The 23,602-nt window shown below is 47.3% G+C and overlaps 2 protein-coding genes across 3 annotated transcripts in view; one reads left to right on the forward strand and one right to left on the reverse strand.

The window, feature by feature from the left end:
• crybg2 (crystallin beta-gamma domain containing 2) overlaps positions 1-23,602 on the reverse strand; it is a 90,898-nt gene that overhangs the window by 61,845 nt on the left and 5,451 nt on the right. For both annotated transcript variants that reach the window (XM_060901078.1, XM_060901079.1), the window contains exon 2: positions 9,412-9,502. In XM_060901078.1, coding sequence (XP_060757061.1) covers positions 9,412-9,502 — 91 coding nt within the window. The remainder of the gene's footprint in view (positions 1-9,411; positions 9,503-23,602) is intronic.
• The window catches only part of rps15a (ribosomal protein S15a), a 480,374-nt gene continuing 466,409 nt past the window's right edge, over positions 9,638-23,602 (forward strand). Inside the window, exon 1 of the mRNA XM_060901082.1 lies at positions 9,638-9,641. The gene's annotated coding sequence lies outside the window, so the exon portion shown is untranslated. The remainder of the gene's footprint in view (positions 9,642-23,602) is intronic.

Below are 23,602 nucleotides of genomic sequence, written 5' to 3' on the forward strand. Positions count from 1 at the left end.
CTGATGACAACACTTGGGGACATGCCGTTACAGGAAAACAATCAACTCCGGGGTGATATTGTGACATGAGAATATACAGTAAAGATATATTATAAAAATATAATCAGCTCTCAAATATAAAGAGGCTTTCTTCTTGCTAACCGTCATTATAATCGCCAAATTATTCACTCTGTGTGATCTCACACACACACACACACACACACACACACACACACACACACACACACACACACCTTTTCTTTTCATACAGCTGGCTGATACGATGATAAAATACTGATATTATGATACAATTTATTACAATGTACTTTTCTGAGATGTTGCAAAGGATCGTCAGGACATTTCGAGCTCACTGCAAAAAAAAAGGATCTTTGAGAAAGTGAAGATATCCTGAATAATGGAAAAGTTTTCTAATAAGTCTCATGATGAGGTTATTATTATATAACAAATACTGTATAAGACCATGAAGCCCATTTGTAATCAGTTACTCATTTCAAGCTTAAAATTTGCTTGTTTCTAGAAATATAAAATGCTTAAAATAAGCAAAAATATCTGCCAATAGATTTTAAAAATGAGCAAAAATATATAGAAAAATATATATTTATTTTTTCACAGTTCTCTAAAATTTGATAAAGATAGAAGATATTTTATTTTACTTTCCCTGATTGGAAACAGGTGACCATTGTGGAGTACGGTATGTGCCAAACAAATTCTAAAATGTTCAAGTTTTGTATAATTTTGTCAATTTCTGTCATTTTAAATCATATTTAAAATAATTATATGCACTAAATAAAAGATAAACATTGATTAAAAATTGGTGTAAAATGAAAATTATTATTATCATGATACAGGGTGTTTAAAAAAATTTGATATCATTTCACAATCTAATAACTTTGCCAATTCTCATTCAAATGCTATTCACTGGAAAAGAAAAGGCGTTTTGTGTGTTAGAATATGCTCAAACACAGTCGAACAAGACTGCAGCATGCGTTTATGAGAGAATTCTCTAAAAATCTACTGTTACTAGAAAAAACTTACCAAAGACCTGCTGCAGCGTGTTTGGCCGGAGCTGGACGACCGACTTGACGTGTGCCGTGTCTCAGGCGGCGTGCATACTGAAAATTTGTGAAATCATTCATGGACTCCACATACCTTTGAATTTCTCATTCAGATTTAGAGGAATAAATCTTATATTGCTCAACATTAAGCCTGTTCAGTTTCATTTGCCTCGACTATGTAGTTTAAGGGATATTTTCATCTCAAATAATATCAAATTTTTTTGAAACACCCTGTATTTTATATTTTTAACAAACAATGCAACTTTTCTGCTGTCATGAATATTGTGCAATATAAATACCATGATCCATATGGAGTATCGTAGAAATATTGTGATGTTTTTGTCATTATTGCCTTCCTCTAATGTATACAAAGCAATGTTTTGACTGAAGTTAGTGATGTTCATTTATTTATATGAGAATCTTCCAAAAGCGTCCATCACTTCTGTGATCATTGAAAAGATTTGCTCTTAATTTGGGGTGAAAAATGACAAAGTATTGCACGTAGCACCAGTTAAAATAAATATACACATATCATACATCAATAAAACGATCAGATCAGTGATGAGTTTATGGAAACTAGCAGATTAAACTTTTTCTTTTTTCTGTCCCGTACATGTGTAAAACTTTAATGTATATTAGTTTTACAGATGAGATAATAATCAAACCTACATTCTGGAGAATGACATAAATTTCTGCGTGCTCCTGTGGCTATAATCAGGAAGAAGAACAAGCAGTCTCGGATTCTTTAGGAAGGTGTGGTGCCTCTCACTCAACTGACCTAACCACATCCATCATTTATTTTTATAATGAATAAAAAAAGGAAAGTTGTAAGCTTTTAGATGCTGGCTTTTTCAAAAAGAATTGAAAACATGCTTTGGTTTGGACAGTGTGAACAGATTCTGAAGCTTGAAGCGAAATATCTGGCAAAAATTATAACAAGAAACAAGGGTTCATTAAAAAGTTTTTAGTCTGTTAATTATTCCAGATTTCAAAGAGTTCTAGTTTGAGCTCGAATGATATTAATAATTAGAGATGGTACTGATCCAATACCCAGGATTAGCGGATGGTGGATTGGATATCAAACCGTAAATAAATAAATGAATAAGATCCAGTCCTGTCACAAATTTAACATGAACATACTTTTGTGAGGATTAATTTAATTATATTTGCACTGTACACTGTGTAAGTCACATTTGTATCCTTGTATTTTTTTTCACACGTTTCAGTTAAAAATAATTTAAAAGCTTAGCTGTTTTTAAGATAAAAATATTGGATGAATAAAGTCTCATATTCAAGGTTTTGGCATTTATAGCATTTTATTTATTATATATTTCACAATGGCGGCAGGGGCGGCACGGTGGTGTAGTGGTTAGCGCTGTCGCCTCACAGCAAGAAGGTCCGGGTCCGAGCCCCGTGGCCGGTGAGGGCCTTTCTGTGCGGAGTTTGCATGTTCTCCCCGTGTCCACGTGGGTTTCCTCCGGGTGCTCTGGTTTCCCCCACAGTCCAAAGACATGCAGGTTAGGTTAACTGGTGACTCTAAATTGAGCGTAGGTGTGAATGGTTGTCTGTGTCTATGTGTCAGCCCTGTGATGACCTGGTGACTTGTCCAGGGTGAACCCCGCCTTTCGCCCGTAGTCAGCTGGGATAGGATCCAGCTCGCCTGCGACCCTGTAGAACAGGATAAAGCGGCTACAGATAATGAGATGAGATCATCTGTCACATAAACTTTACTACACACAATTATATAAAAATAACATTTGTAAACTTGGCTGAAATGATCATTATGATTCAATTATTCATGAAAAAGACTTATTTGCTCATGTGAATAATGTGATGTTAATTTCGGATCAGGATTGCGTACACTGGTGTTAACAGGTTTGGATTTTCAGTGCAGCACTGCTGCTCGACAGGGATTCGACATTTTGGACAGGACTTTAATCTCTCGAGAACAAGACCAACAACATTTTATTTGCTATGCAGAAACAAACGCGAGACTTCCTGTCATTCTTTCTGTCACATTTTTTATCCGGGTGGAGAATCAAAAAGAATTCCTTCCATTCTTGCTTTGATGAAAAGCAAGAAGAAGAAAAATACACCAACATTTTTTTTAAGTTAATGCATCAATGATAAAAGGCTCTGAATGAAAAGTAAATAACAATGGCTATCTGGTGCTGAGTTCTGGACTCTCATTGGTCAGAAGGTGTTGAATAGTTTTCTATGACAGCAGCTCTGACAGTAGTGCAGCTGCAAATCACATCAGGTTTATATTAATGCACTCGTTTGTTATTATTAAATTATTGTTTCTATAGTAACAGCTCATTCACAGAGATATGGACAGCAGATGCTAAACATGAACATACTTTTAAAAAATAGTTGATATGGAGAAAAGAGTTGACTGAATATTAATGAAAATCATCTCCAGTGTCTGCATTTTAAAACAATCAGAGGCAACCTCAGGAGCCCGAGGCCACATCCCCAATTCGGAGTCCGAGGCTTCGTCCTCAATTAAAGTCTAAGGCCACATCCCCAATTCGGAGTCTGAGGCCACGTCCCCGATTCAGAGTCCGAGGCTGCGTCCTCAATTAAAGTCCAAGGCCACGTTCCCAATTCAGAGTCTGAGGCCACGTCCCCAATTCGGAGTCCAAGGCCGCGTCTCCAATTCGGAGTCCGAGGCCGCATCCCCAATTCGGAGTCCGAGGCCGCATCCCCAATTCGGAGTCTGAGGCCACGTCCCCGATTCAGAGTCCAAGGCTGCGTCCTCAATTAAAGTCCAAGGCCACGTCCCCAATTCAGAGTCCGAGGCCACGTCCCCAATTTGGAGTCCGAGGCCGTGTCCCCAATTCGGAGTCCGAGGCCACGTCCCCAATTCGGAGTCCGAGGCCTCATCCTCAATTAAAGTCTAAGGCTGCATCCCCAATTCGGAGCCCGAGGCCTCGTCCTCAATTAAAGTCTAAGGCTGCATCCCCAATTTGGTGCCCGAGGCCACGTCCCCAATTCGGAGTCCGAGGCCGCGTCCTCAATTAAAGTCTAAGGCTGCATCCCCAATTCGGAGTCCGAGGCCGCGTCCCCAATTCGGAGTCCGAGGCTGCATCCCCAATTCGGAGTCCGAGGCCGCATCCTCAATTCGGAGTCCGAGGCCGCATCCCCAATTCGGAGTCCGAGGCCACATCCCCAATTCGGAGTCTGAGGCCACGTCCCCAATTCGGAGTCTGAGGCCGCATCCCCAATTTGGAGTCTGAGGCCTCGTACTCAATTAAAGTCTAAGGCTACGTCCCCAATTCGGAGTCCGAGGCCTCGTCCTCAATTAAAGTCTAAGGCCGCATCCCCAATTCGGAGTCCGAGGCCACGTCCCCGATTCAGAGTCCGAGGCCGCGTCCTCAATTAAAGTCCAAGGCTGCATCCCCAATTCGGAGTCTGAGGCCACGTCCCCAATTCGGAGTCCGAGGTTGCGTCTCCAAATCAGAGTCCGAGGCTGTGTCCCCAATTCGGAGTCCGAGGCTGCATCCCCAATTCGGAATCTGAGGCCACGTCTCCAATTCGGAGTCCGAGGCCTCATCCTCAATTAAAGTCTAAGGCTGTGTCCCCAATTCGGAGCCTGAGGCCTCGTCCTCAATTAAAGTCTAAGGCCGCATCCCCAATTCGGTGCCTGAGGCCACGTCCCCAATTCGGAGTCCGAAGCCACGTCCTCAATTAAAGTCTAAGGCCACGTCCCCAATTCGGAGACTGAGGCCGCGTCCCCAATTCGGAGTCCAAGGCCACATCCCCAATTCGGAGTCTGAGACCGCGTCCCCAATTCGGAGTCCGAGGCCTCATCCTCAATTAAAGTCTAAGGCTGCGTCCCCAATTTGGAGTTCGAGGCCTCGTCCTCAATTCGGAGTCTGAGGCCTTGTCCCCGATTCAGAGTCTGATGACGCATCCCCAATTCAGAATCCGAGGCCGCGTCCCCAATTTGGAATCCGAGGCCGTGTCCCCAATTCGGAGTCTGAGGCCGCGTCCCCAATTCGGAGTCTGAGGCCGCGTCCCCAATTCGGAGTCTGAGGCTGCGTCCCCAATTCGGAGTCTGATGCCTCGTCCTCAATTCGGAGTCTGAGGCCGCGTCCCCAATTCGGAATCCGAGGCCACGTCCCCAATTCGGAATCCGAGGCCGCGTCCCCAATTCGGAATCCGAGGCCGCGTCCCCAATTCGGAGTCTGAGGCCGCGTCCCCAATTCGGAGTCTGAGGCCGCGTCCCCAATTCGGAGTCTGGTGCCTTGTCCCCAATTCGGAGTCTGAGGCCACGTTCCCAATTCGGAGTGTGAGGCCACGTCCCCAATTCGGAGTGTGAGGCCGCGTCCCCAATTTGGAGTGTGAGGCCGCGTCCCCAATTCGGAGTCTGAGGCCGCGTCCCCAATTCGGAGTCTGAGGCCGCGTCCCCAATTCGGAGTCCGAGGCCTCATCCTCAATTAAAGTCTAAGGCTGCGTCCCCAATTTGGAGTTCGAGGCCTCGTCCTCAATTCGGAGTCTGAGGCCTTGTCCCCGATTCAGAGTCTGATGACGCGTCCCCAATTCGGAATCCGAGGCCGCGTCCCCAATTCGGAATCCGAGGCCGTGTCCCCAATTCGGAGTCTGAGGCCGCGTCCCCAATTCGGAGTCTGAGGCCACGTCCCCAATTCGGAGTCTGAGGCTGCGTCCCCAATTCAGAGTCTGATGCCTCGTCCTCAATTCGGAGTCTGAGGCCACGTCCCCAATTCGGAATCCGAGGCCACGTCCCCAATTCGGAATCCGAGGCCGCGTCCCCAATTCGGAATCCGAGGCCGCGTCCCCAATTCGGAGTCTGAGGCCGCGTCCCCAATTCGGAGTCTGAGGCCGCGTCCTCAATTCGGAGTCTGGTGCGTTGTCCCCAATTCGGAGTCTGAGACCACGTTCCCAATTCGGAGTGTGAGGCCACGTCCCCAATTCGGAGTGTGAGGCCGCGTCCCCAATTCGGAGTGTGAGGCCGCGTCCCCAATTCGGAGTGTGAGGCCGCGTCCCCAATTCGGAGTCTGAGGCCGCGTCCCCAATTCGGAGTCTGAGGCCGCGTCCCCAATTCAGAGTCTGAGGCCACATCCCCAATTCGGAGTCTGAGGCCGCATCCCCAATTCGGAATCTGAGGCCGCATCCCCAATTCGGAGTCCGAGGCCACGTCCCCAATCGGCGTCCGAGGCCTAGTCCTCAATTAAAGTCTAAGGCTGCATACCCAATACGGAGTCCGAGGCCGCGTCCCCAATTCAGAGTCCAAGGCCACATCCCCAATTCAGTGTCCAAGGCCTTGTCCTCAATTAAAGTCTAAGGCCGCGTCCCCAATTCGGAGTCCAAGGCCGCATCCCCAATTTGGAGTCTGAGGCCACGTCCCCAATTCGGAGTCCGAGGCCTCATCCTTAATTAAAGTCTAAGGCCGCATCCCCAATTTGGAGTCCAAGGCCACATCCCCGATTCGGAGTCCGAGGCTGTGTCCTCAGTTAAAGTCTAAGGCCCCGCCCCCAATTCGGAGTCCGAGGCTGCATCCCCAATCAGAGTCCGAGGCCTCATCCTCAATTAAAGTCTAAGGCTGCATCCCCAATTCGGAGTCTGAGGCCTCGTCCTCAATTAAAGTCTAAGGCTGCATCCCCAATTCGGAGTCCGAGGCCATGTCCCTGATTCGGAGTCTGATGACGCATCCCCAATTTGGAGTCTGAGGCCGTGTCCCCAATTCGGAGTCTGAGGCTGCGTCCCCAATTCGGAGTCTGAGGCCGCGTCCCCAATTCGGAGTCTGAGGCCATGTCCCCAGTTTTGATTCTGATGCCGCATCCCCAATTTGGAGTCTGAGGCCATGTCCCCACTTCGTAGTCTGAGGCCATGTCCCCAATTCGGAGTCTGTGGCCGCGTCCCCAATTCAGAGCCTGTGGCCGCGTCCCCAATTCAGAGTCCGAGGCCGTGTCCCCAATTGGAGTCTGAGGCCTTGTCCTCAATTAAAGTCTAAGGCCACGTCCCCAATCGGAGTCTAAGATGGCAGCCTTTGTAAAATAACATTCCTGTATTTTTCAGTGACACAGTGAAGTGCCTTACATCATTAGAATATTAGCCTCTTTATGCAAAAAAAAAGAAAATTATATAAATCTAAAAGTTCTGGCAAGACGTTCATTGGATGATCATGAACGCAGCACAGGCCCACATTCAGAGTGGCGTAAAAGAGTTTCATCAAAGCACACGCGATTCACAGCTTTTAATATTAACCGGGTACACATGTCAACAGATGAAGTTCCCTTCTTTCAGCACTCGTTATTCAGCCCCAGACATCACACACATGCGCATGCACACATCCATACACACACACACACACACACACACACACACACACACACACACACACACACACACAATCGTCATTCATAACCATCTAATTATTAAATTATCAGCTCACTGACTTTCTTGTCAAACTAACTCACCACGCTTCCTCATATCAAACAGATCAAATCAAACGGAACATGATCTGACAAGTTACACATCATATACATTCAAGTTTTAATGTCCAACACGTTCTCGGTTCTGGAATAAATGCACAACTATGTTGTGTTTCAAGACGGGTTTGTTTAATAATAATCTGTGGGCGGTAAGAGAGAGCAACTTGACTTGCTTGAAAATTCTTGAAGACATTTCACCTCTCATCCGAAAGGCTTCTTCAGTAAAAAGTCTAAGAGAAAGTGGGAAATTTTTCAACAGGGAAACGGAAGTCAGTCACACAGACGTCCTGATTCAGGGGAACACTGAGGAGAACACAGGATATCATTCTGAAGCTAAAATCATCAGTTCATTAAGGTCATGACATTGAGCTCATGTGCTTTTTTTCTTGAACGTCAGGTTCTTTATTTCTTTGCTGCCTGATTGACTTCTGTTTCTCCCTTTAATTTGCTTTTGCTTGTGTGTGTGAGATTTTATTTCCTTCATGATTCATTTGTCTGCTCTTCCTTGTAAAATTTTAATGCGTTTCAAAGTTCACACACAGGTCTCCATCCAGCTCCTGAAATCAGCTAAAACAGATCCATGGATCAGCAACGCCCCCTGCAGGTCCGCCACACACACACACACACACACACACACACACACACACACACACACACACACACAATCCTTTCAGGTTTCACCTTTTTTAAAATCTCATCTCATCTCATCATCTATAGCCGCTTTATCCTGTTCTACAGGGTCGCAGGCGAGCTGGATCCTATCCCAGCTGACTACGGGCGAAAGGCGGGGTACACCCTGGACAAGTCGCCAGGTCATCACAGGGCTGACACATAGACACAGACAACCATTCACACCTACGCTCAATTTAGAGTCACCAGTTAACCTAACCTGCATGTCTTTGGACTGTGGGGGAAACCGGAGCACCCGGAGGAAACCCACGCGGACACGGGGAGAACATGCAAACTCCGCACAGAAAGGCCCTCGCCGGCCACGGGGCTCGAACCTTCTTGCTGTGAGGTGACAGCGCTAACCACTACACCACCGTGCCGCCCCTTTTTTTAAATATGTTTTTTAATAATTACAAACTGAATGGAACTTGAAATCAGATTATTTTGATGTTTATTATTTTTATGATTAAATCTTTATTTATTGACTGATTCATGATTTTATATTTAAAAAATAATTTTCAATGCTCAATTGTCTATATTTTTAGTCTTTAAATAAAAAGTTCTTCAAATTCAGTTCTACACAGATTTTTTTTAAGTACTACTTATACAACTACTTTCCTGTCCACATCTGAACACACTTCGTTTTATTGTTATACATCAGTCAATTCATTAAATTCTGTGCCATTTGAACACTGGCAAAACCATAACCACTATAATGGTCAATGTATTAAATCAAAGGAAGGGAATAGAGAGAAAAAATAAAAATATGAGAAACATTTGAGTGAGAGAAAGAAATCAGTAAAAAGAAAAGAAAGAACAGAGAGACAGTAAAGGTGAGAAAAGAAGAAAGTACAGGAGGAATCATGAACAGGGATACAGAGAATAAGCAAAGAGGAAAGGCTTTAAAAGATAAAGAATGCAGAGAAAATTGAAAAAAATGAAATAGTGAGAAAGAAAGTAATAAACGAGAGAATGAGAGAAAGAGTGATGAAGAAGCTGCAGTGGGACATCTTGAGTTTGACTTTAATAAACAGATCTTTGTATCATTCGGGTTCTAGTTTGGAACAATTTCTGAGTTAGAACCTTTAATGGTTCCTCCAGATGGAGGACTGAAGAATCCAAGGGTTCTAGAATAGGGCTCTTGTTGTGACCAGTGACTTGAGAGAGCAACTGATGGCCCATGGATCTGTTAATCGTTTGGTATGAGAACTCAATGGCTGCACACTGACCTTTGACCTGGGCACAGTGGTGTAAATAGATGCAGCATTCCAATCTCCTCCATTGTGCTCTTCTGCTGGCGCAGGTTCAGGAGACTCCACTCTGTAGAAGACAACAGACTATTAACCAGAACAGTTCACATGTTCATCATGTTTGTAGTGGAACACAAAGACATTCATAGAGGAACCTGTTAAGAACATGAGATCAGGTTCTTCTCTGAAGATATCTGGAATGCAGAACCATTATAGCTGATCTCCAACAGGCAGGATGTGGAGCAGCTCCAGGAGGAAATGGGAATGATTAATCTATTCAGGACAAAGCCTGAAGATCTCAAACCCCTGCTGGAGTTTCAGTCTAGTGTGAAATTCTAATGGATCTTTTCGAGAACTGACACAGAACTCTGGGTTTAAAGGGAGTTATGAAACAATGCCTGACGCTTCACCTGATTCCTAGATTAACTTGTTCTAAATTTCCATCATGTTTTCTCCATGAGTGATGAAGTTTCTCCAGTAGAGATGTCTTCTCCTTGTTCAGTAACTCCTGCTCTTCAGTGAAGGGCTCAGAGCTCTAGCCCAAGTTCTTAGGGTTCTCCTCACTCTTTACAGTCCCTCAATCCCTCTCCAGGTCATTTATTCACAAATGGTTCTTTTGGATGATCTGGTGCTGAAAATGATCTTGGTATCATGACTGCTGCTTATGGAGAGTTTAAAAAGTTTTATTTTCAGATATTTGAGATCATTCTGGTTCCAAAACCAAAAAAGACAGAAACAACTCCAGACTCATTGCACTCGTATCCATGTCCATGAAAATATTTGAGAAGCTAAATTTATGTTCGTGCAAACAGGCAACGTGCCACTTTGTATTTTGTCGCTTGTGGGCATGGCCTATCTAGCGTTATTCTTTTGTTCTGATGAAAAATATGAGCAGCTATATCTGCAGTATCTTCTAAAGCTAAGTTAAACATAAAATAAATAACACACAAATCAGTGTGAAAATCTGTTGTGTGTTGAATGTGATCTGTGCTCAGCTTCGTACTCGCTCGGTTCTCATATATGTTTAGCAAAGCAAGCTAACTGTACCAGCTACATACACTTACCAGAGGCACCAACGATCTCTGCTACTTCCTTCCAAGCTTCATGTTTCTTCCTTTAATCTCGCTACACGTTTAATGAGAGGTCATATGCGAAAGGAAGAGAGGAAGGTTCTTTTCTTTATGAGCGATACCCTAACACTAACACACTCCGCAATCCCAGGCTTTGAGGAAACGCTGCAGACTTTTGGAGAGGAGTGCCTGGTCACAGTGGAGCTCCCAAAATTGGTGAAAAAAGTTACCCATTTCAAAAAAGTATCTCCTGACCAATCAGGTTGCAAGTTGCGGAGGGAAAAGCAAACATGGCAGAGAAAGAGGTGGCGAAAAAAACAGAGTCTTTTCAGTGGGAGATTTATGATACGCTAAACTTAAAAATATTTCACTGCCAACACTCCAGTTGTGTATGTTTGGGACGTTCACCAGGACACAATCGCACTTTAACTGTGAACCAGGGACAGACAAGTCACAAAGCGACAGTGAAGACAGTGAACAACCTCCTCATCACATTTCAGTCATATTACTGAGAATAATACAACTTAATGCATCGAGACACAAAGGTTGCCTGATGAGTTCGCTTCTCGGGATTACGGGTTAAGAACACAAGGCTATGAACATGTGAAGGATTTTTGGTGAGCTGATCTCAAACAGACACACCTCTACTGACAAATCCCATTTCATACTGCATGTCAACTGACTCAAGCATTTTTTTTAATCGAGTGTTTAAGAAAAGTGTAAAGAGAATAAACTTCAAATAGGGGATTGGACACATCTCAGTGCAGGATATGGAGTCATGAAAATTTGAACACTGTTTGAACAGACAGGTTTTTCCTGACAGATGTGGCGTTTATGTGGAATTTATGTATAAATTCTCTTGTCAGGTTTGATGTAGAACCTTTAAAAACTCTCCCACAGGGACTGAGAATCATACTGGATGTTGGTAAATCGACAGATCCATACACTCATATGCATTGACGTTTGTTTATTTCCATGACACACACACACACACACACCTCATACACACACACACACCTCCCTCATACACACACCTGTATGGAAGTAAAAGCACACAATTAAGAAACTTCTGGAAATTTCTTGTACTTCCACTTCAGTGTAAAGGAATGTTGCAAATTTCTCCCATACAGTCAGAGAAGTGATAAGTGTGAGTCAAAGTTTCAGCGTGTTTAAGTATTTAAAGCTTCGCAGTGTGTGTGTGTGTGTGTGTGTGTGTGTGTGTGTGTGTGTGTGTGTGTGTGTGTGTGTTTGGGTGACGGAGCTCATAAACATGCAGAATGACAGGTCCTTGAAGGCTAAAAAAAACGTCTTTCACCACAGAGAGATTTTTTGTGCAGAAAGTCAACAACATCATTTATTTAACTGAGACAGTGATGAAGAGTTTCAACAGCGACTGAGTTTACGAAAAACACAGCTGATGAATGAGCTTGAAATCCTTACAATGTGACCAGGGCACTTTTGGGAATCCCTAAATTACACACCATCCTCCACATTCCCCTTACACAACAACTCAATACAGTGGTTTTCCTGGTTATAGTGTGGGTTCAAAGTGAATTACATCGAGTTCAGTCCTACTCTTTAAAATAGCAGTAACTTCAGAAACACTTTTTTAGGATGTACAGTACCAGTCGAAAGTTTGGATACAGCTTCTAATTCAGTGTTTTTTCTTTATTTTTATGAATTAAAAGTCACTTCATGTCTTAAAGTAATGATGGATGTCATTTCTCTTTACTGAGTTGTTCAGTTCTTTCCATAATATGGATTACTACAGTGATGGAATAGGGCTATTTATATACAGTATTATTTTTATTATTATTTACTATTTACTGTTTGATCTCAAACACATTAAGAAGATAAGAAACTCATCCACGAATTAACTTTTGACAAGGCACACCTGTTAATTGAAAAGTATTCAAGAGAATGACAATGTGTAAAGTGTCATCAAGGGAAACGCTGGATATGCTGAAGAATCTAAAATATCAAACATATTTTGATTAACACTTTTTTTGTTTACCACATAATTCCAGATATGTTCCAGATGTTATTTCATAGTTTTGATGTCTTCAGTACAAAATACAGGAAAACCTATGAATGAGTAGAGTAGAGGTGTACAAACTTTTGACTGGTACTGTAGTAAAGAATACCTTTTCTATTCTTTTTATTTTATTAAATAAATACCGTTTGATAAAACTGTACCACGCCTAATGCAATAACATCATAAAATGAACTCAGACCTTTGGAACCTAAACTCTGGGGATTAATGGTGGCATCTGGAACTACTCCAGCTTGTTCCCTGGGGTCTTAAAGCTTTGTGTAGGACTCGGTTTAGATAGTTTCCTTAAAATACAGATCTAATTACATTTGATACAGGAAGGTGGGACTGCTAACCAGCCAAAGAACCCTCAATGAACCCCTTTTAGACCCTGCTTATACTTTCTAGCCAAAATTAAGTGGACACCTGACCATTAGTCCTGCATGGTTGACAGTTCTCCAAACTGTTCCCATAAAGTCTGAAGCACACAATTGTACAAAATGTCTTTGAATGGTCTCACATCACAGTTTCCCTTCACTGGAACCAAGAGGTCTAAACCTGTTCCAGCATGACAATGGTGATGCCCCTGTGCACAAAGCGAGCTCCATGAAGACATGGTGTGTGAAGGTTGGAGTGAAGAAAAGTGTCCTGCACAGAGCCCTGACTGAACTCAACTCCACTGAACACCTTTGGGATGAACTGGAACTGGAGCCTCAACATCAGTGCCTGATCTCACTAATGAACACAAATCCCCACAGCCACGCCCCAAAATCTAGTGGAAAGCCTTCCCAGAACAGAAGAGTGGAGCTCATTATAACAGGAAAGGGGAATAAACCTGGAACGAGATGTTCAACAAGGACAAATGGATGTGATGGTCAGGGGTGCACAAACTTTTGGCTACACAGTATACATTAAAGTCTCTCCATTGTTGAAACCCCTAATTTTTGGCTGGTCTTAGAAAATGGTCCTTCAACAGGTTCTTTGCATAGCCAAAGGTTCATACCTTCCTGAAAAGCTTCTAATTTGGGATGATTTATGGCAAGAAGATGCTCTTTATGGGTTCCCCTGAGAGGGACAACTGGAGAACCCTTGACATTTGGGATGTGTCCACAGTTGGTTTCGTTGTTTGATGGGTACCCTGTTTTACAACCGGGGATTTGACCTTCCAATTTCATCCCCTTTAGAAAGCAAGAATTCCAAACACAAGTGAATTTATTCTTTTAAAGCTGAGCGTCTCTGAGCACAGACCTGTTTCCACACAGCGTACCGAAACTGCACACAACGAGTCTGATGTGTTACTTGTTCTGCTACTGTACATACCGTATCAACAGGTTCTATTAACTGAAGGTTGTTCATCAGGATCCAAAGTCAAGATGTTTCTGTCCGTACTTTATTCAACACAAGCAGCAGTGAGTACGTACAGTCTGATGATCCCTCAGTTTATACAGTGAACAGCATTCCCATAAATCCTATCCGCTTACACAGAAAGGGGCGTGTTTCAGATTAGCCATGTTTAAACAAGACAGCACCTTGCCTTATGCAAATACAAACACGGATGTCCGTGGGAGCATCCAGCCGCAATATAAAAACACATGCTGCAGGTTTTTTTTCCCTCCAGAAAGGTGTTTGGGTTGAAAGTCTTCAACCTTCTCAAAAATTTTTCTCCAATTATTGATCCAACACCTCAGTGAATTTTGAAAGGATATACAGTATTTTCAATTTTGAACAAATGAGTGTTAAATTTCACAGAAATAAAATCATTAGCGAAGGGATGAACTTGACATAGTTGTCGGATTTCTTATGAATTTGCAAGACTACATTGGACTTGCACGTGACTCAGAGTCAAATAGAGAAAAAAAATCAGAATGAATTCACCTTTATAAATTTGAAATATTAAAACTAACCCTACAATCATGCTAGCAATCCTTGAATCTGATGTGCTGCTTGATGTGGGTGTGGAGGAACTGCTACGGTTGTCTCTCATGGGCGTGGCCTGTCCAGCAAATTTGCTTTTTGTTCTGATAACAACAGCAATATAAAAAGCTAACTATTTATGCACACATTAAACAATGCACTAATCAGTGTGAAAATCTTTTTTTCTTCTGTACATGTTACGTGTTCGGCTTCGTACTAGCGTGGTTCTCATATTAGATTAGAAAAACCAGCTAGCTGTACTAGTGACATAAACTCATCAGAGGCACTGACGATCTCTGGTACTTCCTTACAAGCTTTATTTTCCTTCATAATGTCTCTAATGAGAGAACGTGTATGACAGGAAGCGATGAAACCACTATTAAGTTGATAATTAAAAGGTTCCTAACTTACCTATTTATACATCTATGTGGTTCTTCACCTTTAAATCATCCCCAAAGGGACAACCTGGTTTCTAAGGATGCAGACAGTTAGTTCCCAGCCTGGTGCAGTTATGACGATAATGAGCGTTAAATGTGTAACAGCACACAAACAAGATTTCTGGAAAACTGCTCGTTCCTAAAAACTTCCCTGAAGACTGTCTGGAGTTTCATGTGTACATGGAGACGCAAACCTGTGTCAAAAAAGTACAAGACGATTCTTACACAAAGTATTGTGAAGTCTTGTACACAAAATACAATTAGGATTCATTAATTAATTGTGTATACAGTGAAGATTGATAAGAACCAACTGTTTGCACAAACTCACGATCACCTGGAATTTCACACTTTACATGCAAAGCAAAATAAAACTGGAAATAACTGAAATGTGACGAACCCCAAAAAGGTGCGTAATTCGAACCCGTTCCTACGGTCAAGTTAGCGACATCAACAGTGGACATGGTGAATGATACCGACTTATCAGGAATATAACTTGATTTAGAACATGAAAGCTGGTTAGATGAAGATGAGTTGGAAGAAGGGATGCCGGTTTCTTCAGAAGCACCTTTAATGAGAATGTACAAATCTATATGATCAAGCTAGCCAGCTACCCGACGTGCTATAAAGTGAGTGTGTCTTCTTCAGGATTTAAGTCACAGAACATTCAGCTATACTGCATTATATGTATGAAAAGTGATTTACAAATTATTATTACTACTAAAGTGTTTATTTTTTTGATTAATTACAACCCCGATTCCAAAAAAGTTGGGACAAAGTACAAATTGTAAATAGAAACAGAATGCAATAATTTACAAATCTCAAAAACTGATATTGTATTCACAATAGAACATAGACAACATATCTGTGGCAGTAGGGGCGTGGTCAAGCGTCGGTCTGTGACCGGAGGGCGGAGTCAGGGAAGGTAAGTGGCAGAATCACTACACCTGAGGTGAATTAACGTTTGTGTGTCTTCCCAGGAGCCGCGCCCTATTTAAGGAAGAGAGCGAGAGCAGAGCGGGGTCTCTCCCGACCAGAACACATGTGTGTGTGGCATGTGTGTATGTCTATGTCTAAGTAAACGTGTAGAAGCTAATAAAAGAGTTAGTGAGAACTCAGTACTGGCCTGCCATGCTTCTGTGCTCCACCCACCTAAACACTTGCTACAGTGGTGCCGAAACCCGGGACGGAGCGCAGGAGAAAACAGCCCCATGGAGTCCTTCCCCTTCAAGGACCTGGTCCATGCCCTCGCCACGGCCCAACAGAGCCAGCACCAGGTGCTGGTCGCCCTCCAGGAAGAACAGGAGCGAAGGTTCGAGGCCCTGGTGCTGGCGCAGCAGGAAGATCGCCGGGCGTTCCGGCACCTACTTGCGTCAGCGGGGTCCACCACCTCCACCGCTGCGGGCCCTTCCCACCTCACCCTGACGAAGATGGGCCTGCACGACGACCCTGAGGCCTTCCTTGTTCTCTTTGAGCAGGCAGCAGAGACATGGGGTTGGCCGGTGGAACAGCGCGCGGCGTGCCTCCTCCCCCTCCTCACGGGCGAGGCGCAGCTGGCCACACTACAGCTCCCCACCGACAGCCGGCTGGTCTACGTGGACCTCCACAGGGCCGTCCTCCAGCACGTGGGTCGCACTCCCGAGCAGCAGTGGCAGCGCTTCCGCGCGCTGTGCCTGGAGGAGGTTGGCCGGCTGGCCGTTCATGTTTGGCCAGCAACTCCGGGACGCCTGCCGCTGGTGGCTGAGGGCTGACAACCACGACGCCAAGGAGATCATCGATCTGGTGGCACTGGAGCAGTTCGTCGCTCGACTTCCAGAGGGAACCGCGGAGTGGGTCCAGTGCCATTGCCCGGCGTCACTGGATCAGGCCATTGAGCTGGCGGAGGACCATATGGCGGCCGTTCCAATGGCAGGACAGCGTGTCTCCCCTTCTCCCCTCCCCTCTCTTTCTCTCTCTCCTTCTGTTCATCTCCCTCACCCCATTCCCCCACCGCGGAAGCGGGGGCCGGCTCCACCCCAGCCGGCTCCCCGCACCCACGGTGTCCTATCTTCTAATACTTCCGTGTCTGTGTCTTCCCCCCCTCAGGTGAGTGATATCCGGAACACCGGTGCAGAGAGAGAGCCCGGGTCGGTGTCCTGGCGCTGTGGGGAGCCGGGGCACCTCCAGCATCAGTGCTCGGCGATGGAGGTGGGCACGGTGGTCCGGATCCCTGACGCGCCAGGAGCCGCCCTCGATCGGGCCGGAGCGTATCGCATACCGGTGAGTATCCAAGGGGATACGTATCAGGCTTTGGTGGATTCCGGCTGTAATCAGACCTCAATCCACCAAAGCCTGGTGCAAGACAAGGCACTGGGGGGAGCACAATTGGTGAAGGTGTTGTGTGTGCACGGGGATGTTCACAGCTACCCTTTAGTGTCAGTTCACATTCTGTTTCGAGGGGAGAAATTTATAGTAAAGGCGGCGGTTAATCTTCACCTCACCCACTCTATAATTTTGGGGACTGATTGGCCGGGATTTCGGGATTTAATGAGTCATCTAGTGAAGAGTTGGTCCTGCAATAGTTTAATAAGGGGAGGTCCCGGTGTTGCGTTGGCGGGAGCAGCTGTCACAGAGCCGTATATGTCAGCTCCGCATCAGAGTGAGGAGCCGCTGGCCCCTCCTATCTCTCCTGGGGAATCCCTCGCGGATTTTCCATTAGAGCAGTCGCGAGACGAGACTCTGCGGCATGCATTTGACCAAATGAGAGTAATCAATGGGCAAATGCTCCAGCCAAACACCACCCCGTCCTTCCCCTACTTCACGATTGTGAAGGATAGATTATACCGAGTGACGCAGGACACTCAGACTAAAGAGCGAGTCATGCAGCTTTTGATTCCGAAGAGCTGCCGGGAATTGGTATTCCAGGCGGCTCATTTTAATCCCATGGCTGGACACTTAGGGCAGGATAAGACACTAGCCTGAATAATGGCCCGATTCTATTGGCCGGGGATTCGCGGCGATGTCTGTAGGTGGTGTACGGCGTGCCGCAAATGCCAGTTAGTAAATCCAGCGGCCATTCCAAAAGCGCCTTTGCGCCCTCTACCATTAATCGAGACCCCGTTCGAAAGAATTGGGATGGATCTCGTCGGGCCATTAGATCGGTCAACACGAGGGTACCGCTTTATATTAGTTCTGGTGGACTATGCAACGCGATACCCGGAAGCGGTGCCTCTTCGCAATATCTCAGCACGCAGTATTGCGGAGGCACTGTTCCACGTTATCTCCCGAGTTGGAATCCCGAAAGAGATTCTGAATGACCAAGGCACTGTGTTTATGTCTCGTACACTAAAGGAACTGTATAGGTTGTTGGGGATTAAGCTGATCCGCACCAGCGTTTATCACCCACAAACGGACGGTTTAGTTGAACGGTTCAATCACACCCTCAAAAATATAATTAAAAAATTCGTAAGTGAGGACGCATGTAATTGGGATAAGTGGCTCGAACCCTTGTTGTTTTCAGTGCGAGAGGTCCCACAAGCCTCCACGGGGTTCTCCCCGTTTGAATTGTTATACGGGCGTAAGCCGCGCGGCATTCTAGATGTGCTGCGGGAAAATTGGAAGGAGGGACCTTCACAAAGTAAAAATGAAATCCAATACATTATTGACCTGTGCGCAAAACTCCACACACTCGCCCACCTAACCCAGGAGAATTTGCGGCAGGCCCAAGAACGACAAACCCGCCTGTACAACAAGGGTACGCGCTTCAGGGAGTTCGCACCGGGAGATAAAATACTCATACTGTTGCCCACATCGAGCTCTAAATTAGTCGCCAGGTGGCAAGGACCCTTTGAGGTCACACGGCGAGTCGGGACGTCGACTATGAGGTGAGGCGAATGGACAGGAGTGGGGCATTACAGGTATATCACCTCAATCTGTTAAAACGTTGGAGCGAGGAGGTCCCCGTGGTGCTGGTGTCGGTGGTTCCTGAGAAGGCAGAGCTGGGGCCGGAGGTTCAAAAGGGAAAATTGGCATCACCCACCATTCCGGTTCCCTGTGGAGCCCACCTCTCACCGACCCAGCTCGCGGAGGTCGCCCAGTTGCAAACAGAATTTTCTGACGTGTTCTCGCCCCTGCCCGGCCGCACCCACCTCATAGAGCACCACATTGAGATGCCCCTGGGGGTGGTAGTGTGTAGCCGCCCTTGCAGACTACCCCAACACAAGAAAAAAGTGGTTCGGGAAGAACTCGAGGCCATGCTCGAAATGGGCATTGTCGAGGAGTCCCACAGTGACTGGAGCAGCCCGGTGGTCTTGGTACCCAAGGCCGACGGGTCGGTTCGGTTCTGTGTTGATTATAGAAAAGTCAACACGGTGTCTAAATTTGACGCGTACCCAATGCCTCGTATTGATGAGTTGCTCGATCGACTAGGCACGGCTTGCTTTTACTCGACACTGGATTTGACAAAGGGTTATTGGCAGATCCCCTTGACTCCATTATCCCGAGAGAAAATGGCCTTTTCCACACCGTTTGGCTTACACCAGTTTGTCACACTTCCTTTTGGGCTGTTTGGGGTGCCTGCTACGTTTCAGCAGCTGATGGATAGGGTCCTCCGCCCCCACGCCACCTATGCTGCAGCGTACCTTGACGACATCATTATTTATAGTAATGACTGGCTGCGGCACCTACAACACCTGAGGGCCGTCCTTAGGTCGCTGAGGCGGGCGGGTCTCACAGCCAACCTGAAGAACTGTGCGATTGGGTGAGTGGAATTATGGTATCTGGGCTTCCACTTGGGCAATGGGCAGGTGCGTCCCCAAATTAACAAGACTGCAACGATTGCGGCCTGCCCGAGGCCCAAGACCAAAAAGGGGGTGAGACAGTTCCTGGGGCTGGCTGGCTATTATCGTAGGTTCACCACCCACAGAGGTAGCAGTAGGGGTTTGGTGCAGTGTGGATTGGGTGGCAGTCAAAGGCAGGGGCCTCGACGACCTGATCCCCGGACACAGCAGCTGGCTGTTGGGACATGGAATGTCACTTCGCTGGGGGGGAAAGAGCCTGAGCTTGTGCGGGAGGTTGAGAGGTACCGGCTAGAGATAGTCAGGCTCACCTCCACGCACAGCTTGGGCTCTGGAACCCAGCTCCTCGAGAGGGGCTGGACTTTCCACTTCTCTGGAGTCACCCATGGTGAGCGGCGGCGGGCTGGTGTGGGCTTGCTTATAGCTCCCCAGCTCAGCCGCCATGTGTTGGAATTTACCCCAGTGAATGAGAGGGTCGCCTCTCTGCGCCTTCAGATTGGGGAGAGGGCTCTTGCTGTTGTTTGTGCCTACGGGCCAAATAGCAATATAGAGTATCCAGCCTTCTTGGAGTCCCTGCGAGAGGTACTGAGGGGTGCTCAGACTGGGGACTCCATTGTGCTACTGGGGGACTTCAATGCTCACGTGGGTGACAACAGTGACACCTGGAGGGGCGTGTTTGGGAGGAACGGCCTCCCCGATCTGAACCCGAGTGGTGTTTTGTTATTGGACTTCTGTGCTAGTCACGGTTTGTCCATAATGAACACCATGTTCGAGCATAGGGGTGTCCATAAGTGCACGTGGCACCAGGACACCTTAGGTCGGAGGTCGATGATCGACTTTGTAGTCGTTTCATCTGATCTCCGGCCCTATGTCTTGGACACTCGGGTGAAGAGAGGGGCTGAGCTGTCAACTGATCACCACCTGGTGGTGAGTTGGATCCACTGGCGGAGGAGGAAGCTGGACAGACCTGGCAGGCCCAAACATATGGTGAGGGTCTGCTGGGAACGTCTGGCCGAGCACTCTGTTGGGGAGGTCTTTAACTCCCACCTCCGGGAGAGCTTTTCCCAGCTTCCGAGGGAGGCGGGGGACATTGAGTCTGAGTGGACCATGTTCTCTACCTCCATTGTGGACGCAGCTGTTCGGAGCTGTGGCCGCAAGGTCTCCGGTGCCTGTCGTGGCGGCAATCCCCGAACCCGGTGGTGGACACCGGAAGTAAGGGATGCTGTCAAGCTGAAGGAGTCCTATCGGGCCATGTTGACCTCCGGGACTCCTGAGGCAGCTGATGGGTATCGGCAGGCAAGGCGTGCTGCAGCTCGGGCAGTTGCGGAGGCAAAAACTCGGAACTGGGAGGAGTTCGGGGAGGCCATGGAGAAGGACTATCGGTCGGCCTCGAAGAAATTCTGGCAAACCATCCGGCGCCTCAGGAGGGGGAAGCAGTACTCTGCCAACACTGTTTACAGTGTGGGTGGGGAACTGTTGACCTCGACTGGGGACATTGTCGGGTGGTGGAAGGAATACTTTGAGGATCTTCTCAATCCCACCGTCATGTCTTCCACTGAGGAGACTGAGGCTGATGACTCAGAGGTGGACTCGTCCATTACCCAAGCCGAAGTCACTGAGGTGGTTTGCAAGCTCCTCGGTGGCAAGGCACCGGGGGTGGATGAGATCCTCCCTGAGTATCTCAAGTCTCTGGATGTTGTGGGGCTGTCTTGGTTGACACACCTCTGCAACATCGCGTGGCAGTCGGGGACAGTGCCTCTGGAGTGGCAGACTGGGGTGGTGGTCCCTCTTTTTAAGAAAGGGGACCAGAGAGTGTGCTCCAATTATAGGGGAATCACACTTCTCAGCCTCCCAGGGAAAGTTTACTCCAGGGTACTGGAGAGGAGAATTCGACCAATAGTCGAACCTCGGATCCAGGAGGAACAATGCGGTTTTCGTCCTGGTCGCGGAACACTGGACCAGCTCTATACCTTTCATAGGGTGCTCGAGGGTTCATGAGAGTTTGCCCAACCAGTCCACATGTGCTTTGTGGATCTGGAGAAGGCATTCGACTGTGTCCCCTGTGGTATTCTGTGGGGGGTGCTTTGGGAGTATGGGGTTCGGGGCTCTTTGCTAAGGGCTGTCCGGTCCCTGTACGAATGGAGCAGGAGTCTGGTTCGCATTGCCGGCAGTAAGTCAGACCTGTTCCCAGTGCATGTTGGACTCCGGCAGGGCTGCCCTTTGTCACCGGTTCTGTTCATAATTTTTATGGACAGAATTTCTAGGCGCAGCCAGGGGCCGGAGGGAATCCTGTTTGGGAACCACAGGATTTCATCTCTGCTTTTTGCTGATGATGTTGTCCTGTTGGCTTCTTCAAACCAGGACCTTCAGCATGCACTGGGGTGGTTTACAGTCGAGTGTGAAGTGGCTGGGATGAGAATCAGCACCTCCAAGTCCGAGGCCATGGTTCTCAACTGGAAACGGGTGGCTTGCCCTCTCCAGGTTGGTGGAGAAGTCCTGCCTCAAGTGGAGGAGTTTACGTATCTCGGGATCTTGTTCACGAGTGAGGGAAGGATGGAGCGTGAGATCAACAGGCGGATCGGTGCAGCCTCCGCAGTGATGCAGTCGCTTTACCAGTCCGTAGTGGTGAAGAAGGAGCTGAGCCAAAAGGCGAAGCTCTCAATTTACCGGTCGATCTACGTTCCAACTCTCACCTATGGTCATGAGCTTTGGGTAATGACAGAAAGAACAAGATCACGGATACAAGCAGCCGAAATGAGTTTCCTTCACAGGGTGGATGGGCGCTCCCTTAGAGATAGGGTGAGAAGCACAGTCACTCGGGAGGAGCTCGGAGTAGAGCCGCTGCTCCTCCACATCGAGAGGAATCAGCTGAGGTGGCTCGGGCATCTCTTTCGGATGCCTCCTGGACGCCTCCCTGGGGAGGTGTTCCAGGCATGTCCCCCCGGGAGGAGGCCCCGGGGAAGACCCAGGACACGCTGGAGGGACTATGTCTCTCGGCTGGCCTGGGAACGCCTTGGTGTTCTTCCCAAGGAGCTGGCCGAGGTGTCTGGGGAAAGGGAAGTTTGGGCTTCCATGCTTAGACTGCTGCCTCCGCGAACCGGTCCCAGATAAGCGGAAGAAGACGAGACGAGATGAGACGAGGCAACGATTGCGGCCTGCCCGAGGCCCAAGACCAAAAAGGGGGTGAGACAGTTCCTGGGGCTGGCTGGCTATTATCGTAGGTTTATACCTAATTATTCGGACGTCACCAGCCCACTGACTGATCTCACTAAAAAGGGGGCACCAGATCCGGTCCAGTGGACGGAGCAATGCCAGCGGGCTTTTTCTGAGGTAAAGGCTGCACTGTGTGGGGGGCCACTGTTACACTCCCCTGACTTTTCTCTCCCTTTTATATTGCAGGCGGACGCGTCAGACAGAGGGCTGGAGGCTGTTTTGTCCCAGGAGGTGGAGGGGGAGGATCGTCCAGTGCTGTACATAAGTTGTAAGCTGTCAGTGCGTGAGGGGCGCTACAGCACCATAGAGAAGGAGTGCCTGGCCATCAAGTGGTCGGTCCTCGCCCTCCATTACTACCTGCTGGGACGCCCTTTCACCCTCTGATCAGACCACGCGCCCCTCCAGTGGCTCCACCGCATGAAGGATGCCAACGCGTGGATCACCCGTTGGTATCTGGCACTCCAACCCTTTAACTTCAAGGTGGTCCACAGGCTGGGGGTGCAGATGGTCGTGGCGGACTTCCTCTCTCATCGGGGGGGGGGGGGAGTTGGCTACAGGCCGGATGGCTGCCCGGCCTGAGTTGGGCGGTGGGGGTATGTGGCAGTGGGGGCATGGTCAAGCGTCGGTCTGTGACCCGAGGCCGGAGTCAGGGAAGGTAAGTGGCAGAATCACTACACCTGAGGTGAAGTAACCTGTTTGTGTGTCTTCCCAGGAGCCGCGCCCTATTTAAGG

The sequence above is a fragment of the Neoarius graeffei genome, chromosome 20, assembly GCF_027579695.1.
Source record: "Neoarius graeffei isolate fNeoGra1 chromosome 20, fNeoGra1.pri, whole genome shotgun sequence".
NCBI classification, from domain to species: domain Eukaryota; kingdom Metazoa; phylum Chordata; class Actinopteri; order Siluriformes; family Ariidae; genus Neoarius; species Neoarius graeffei.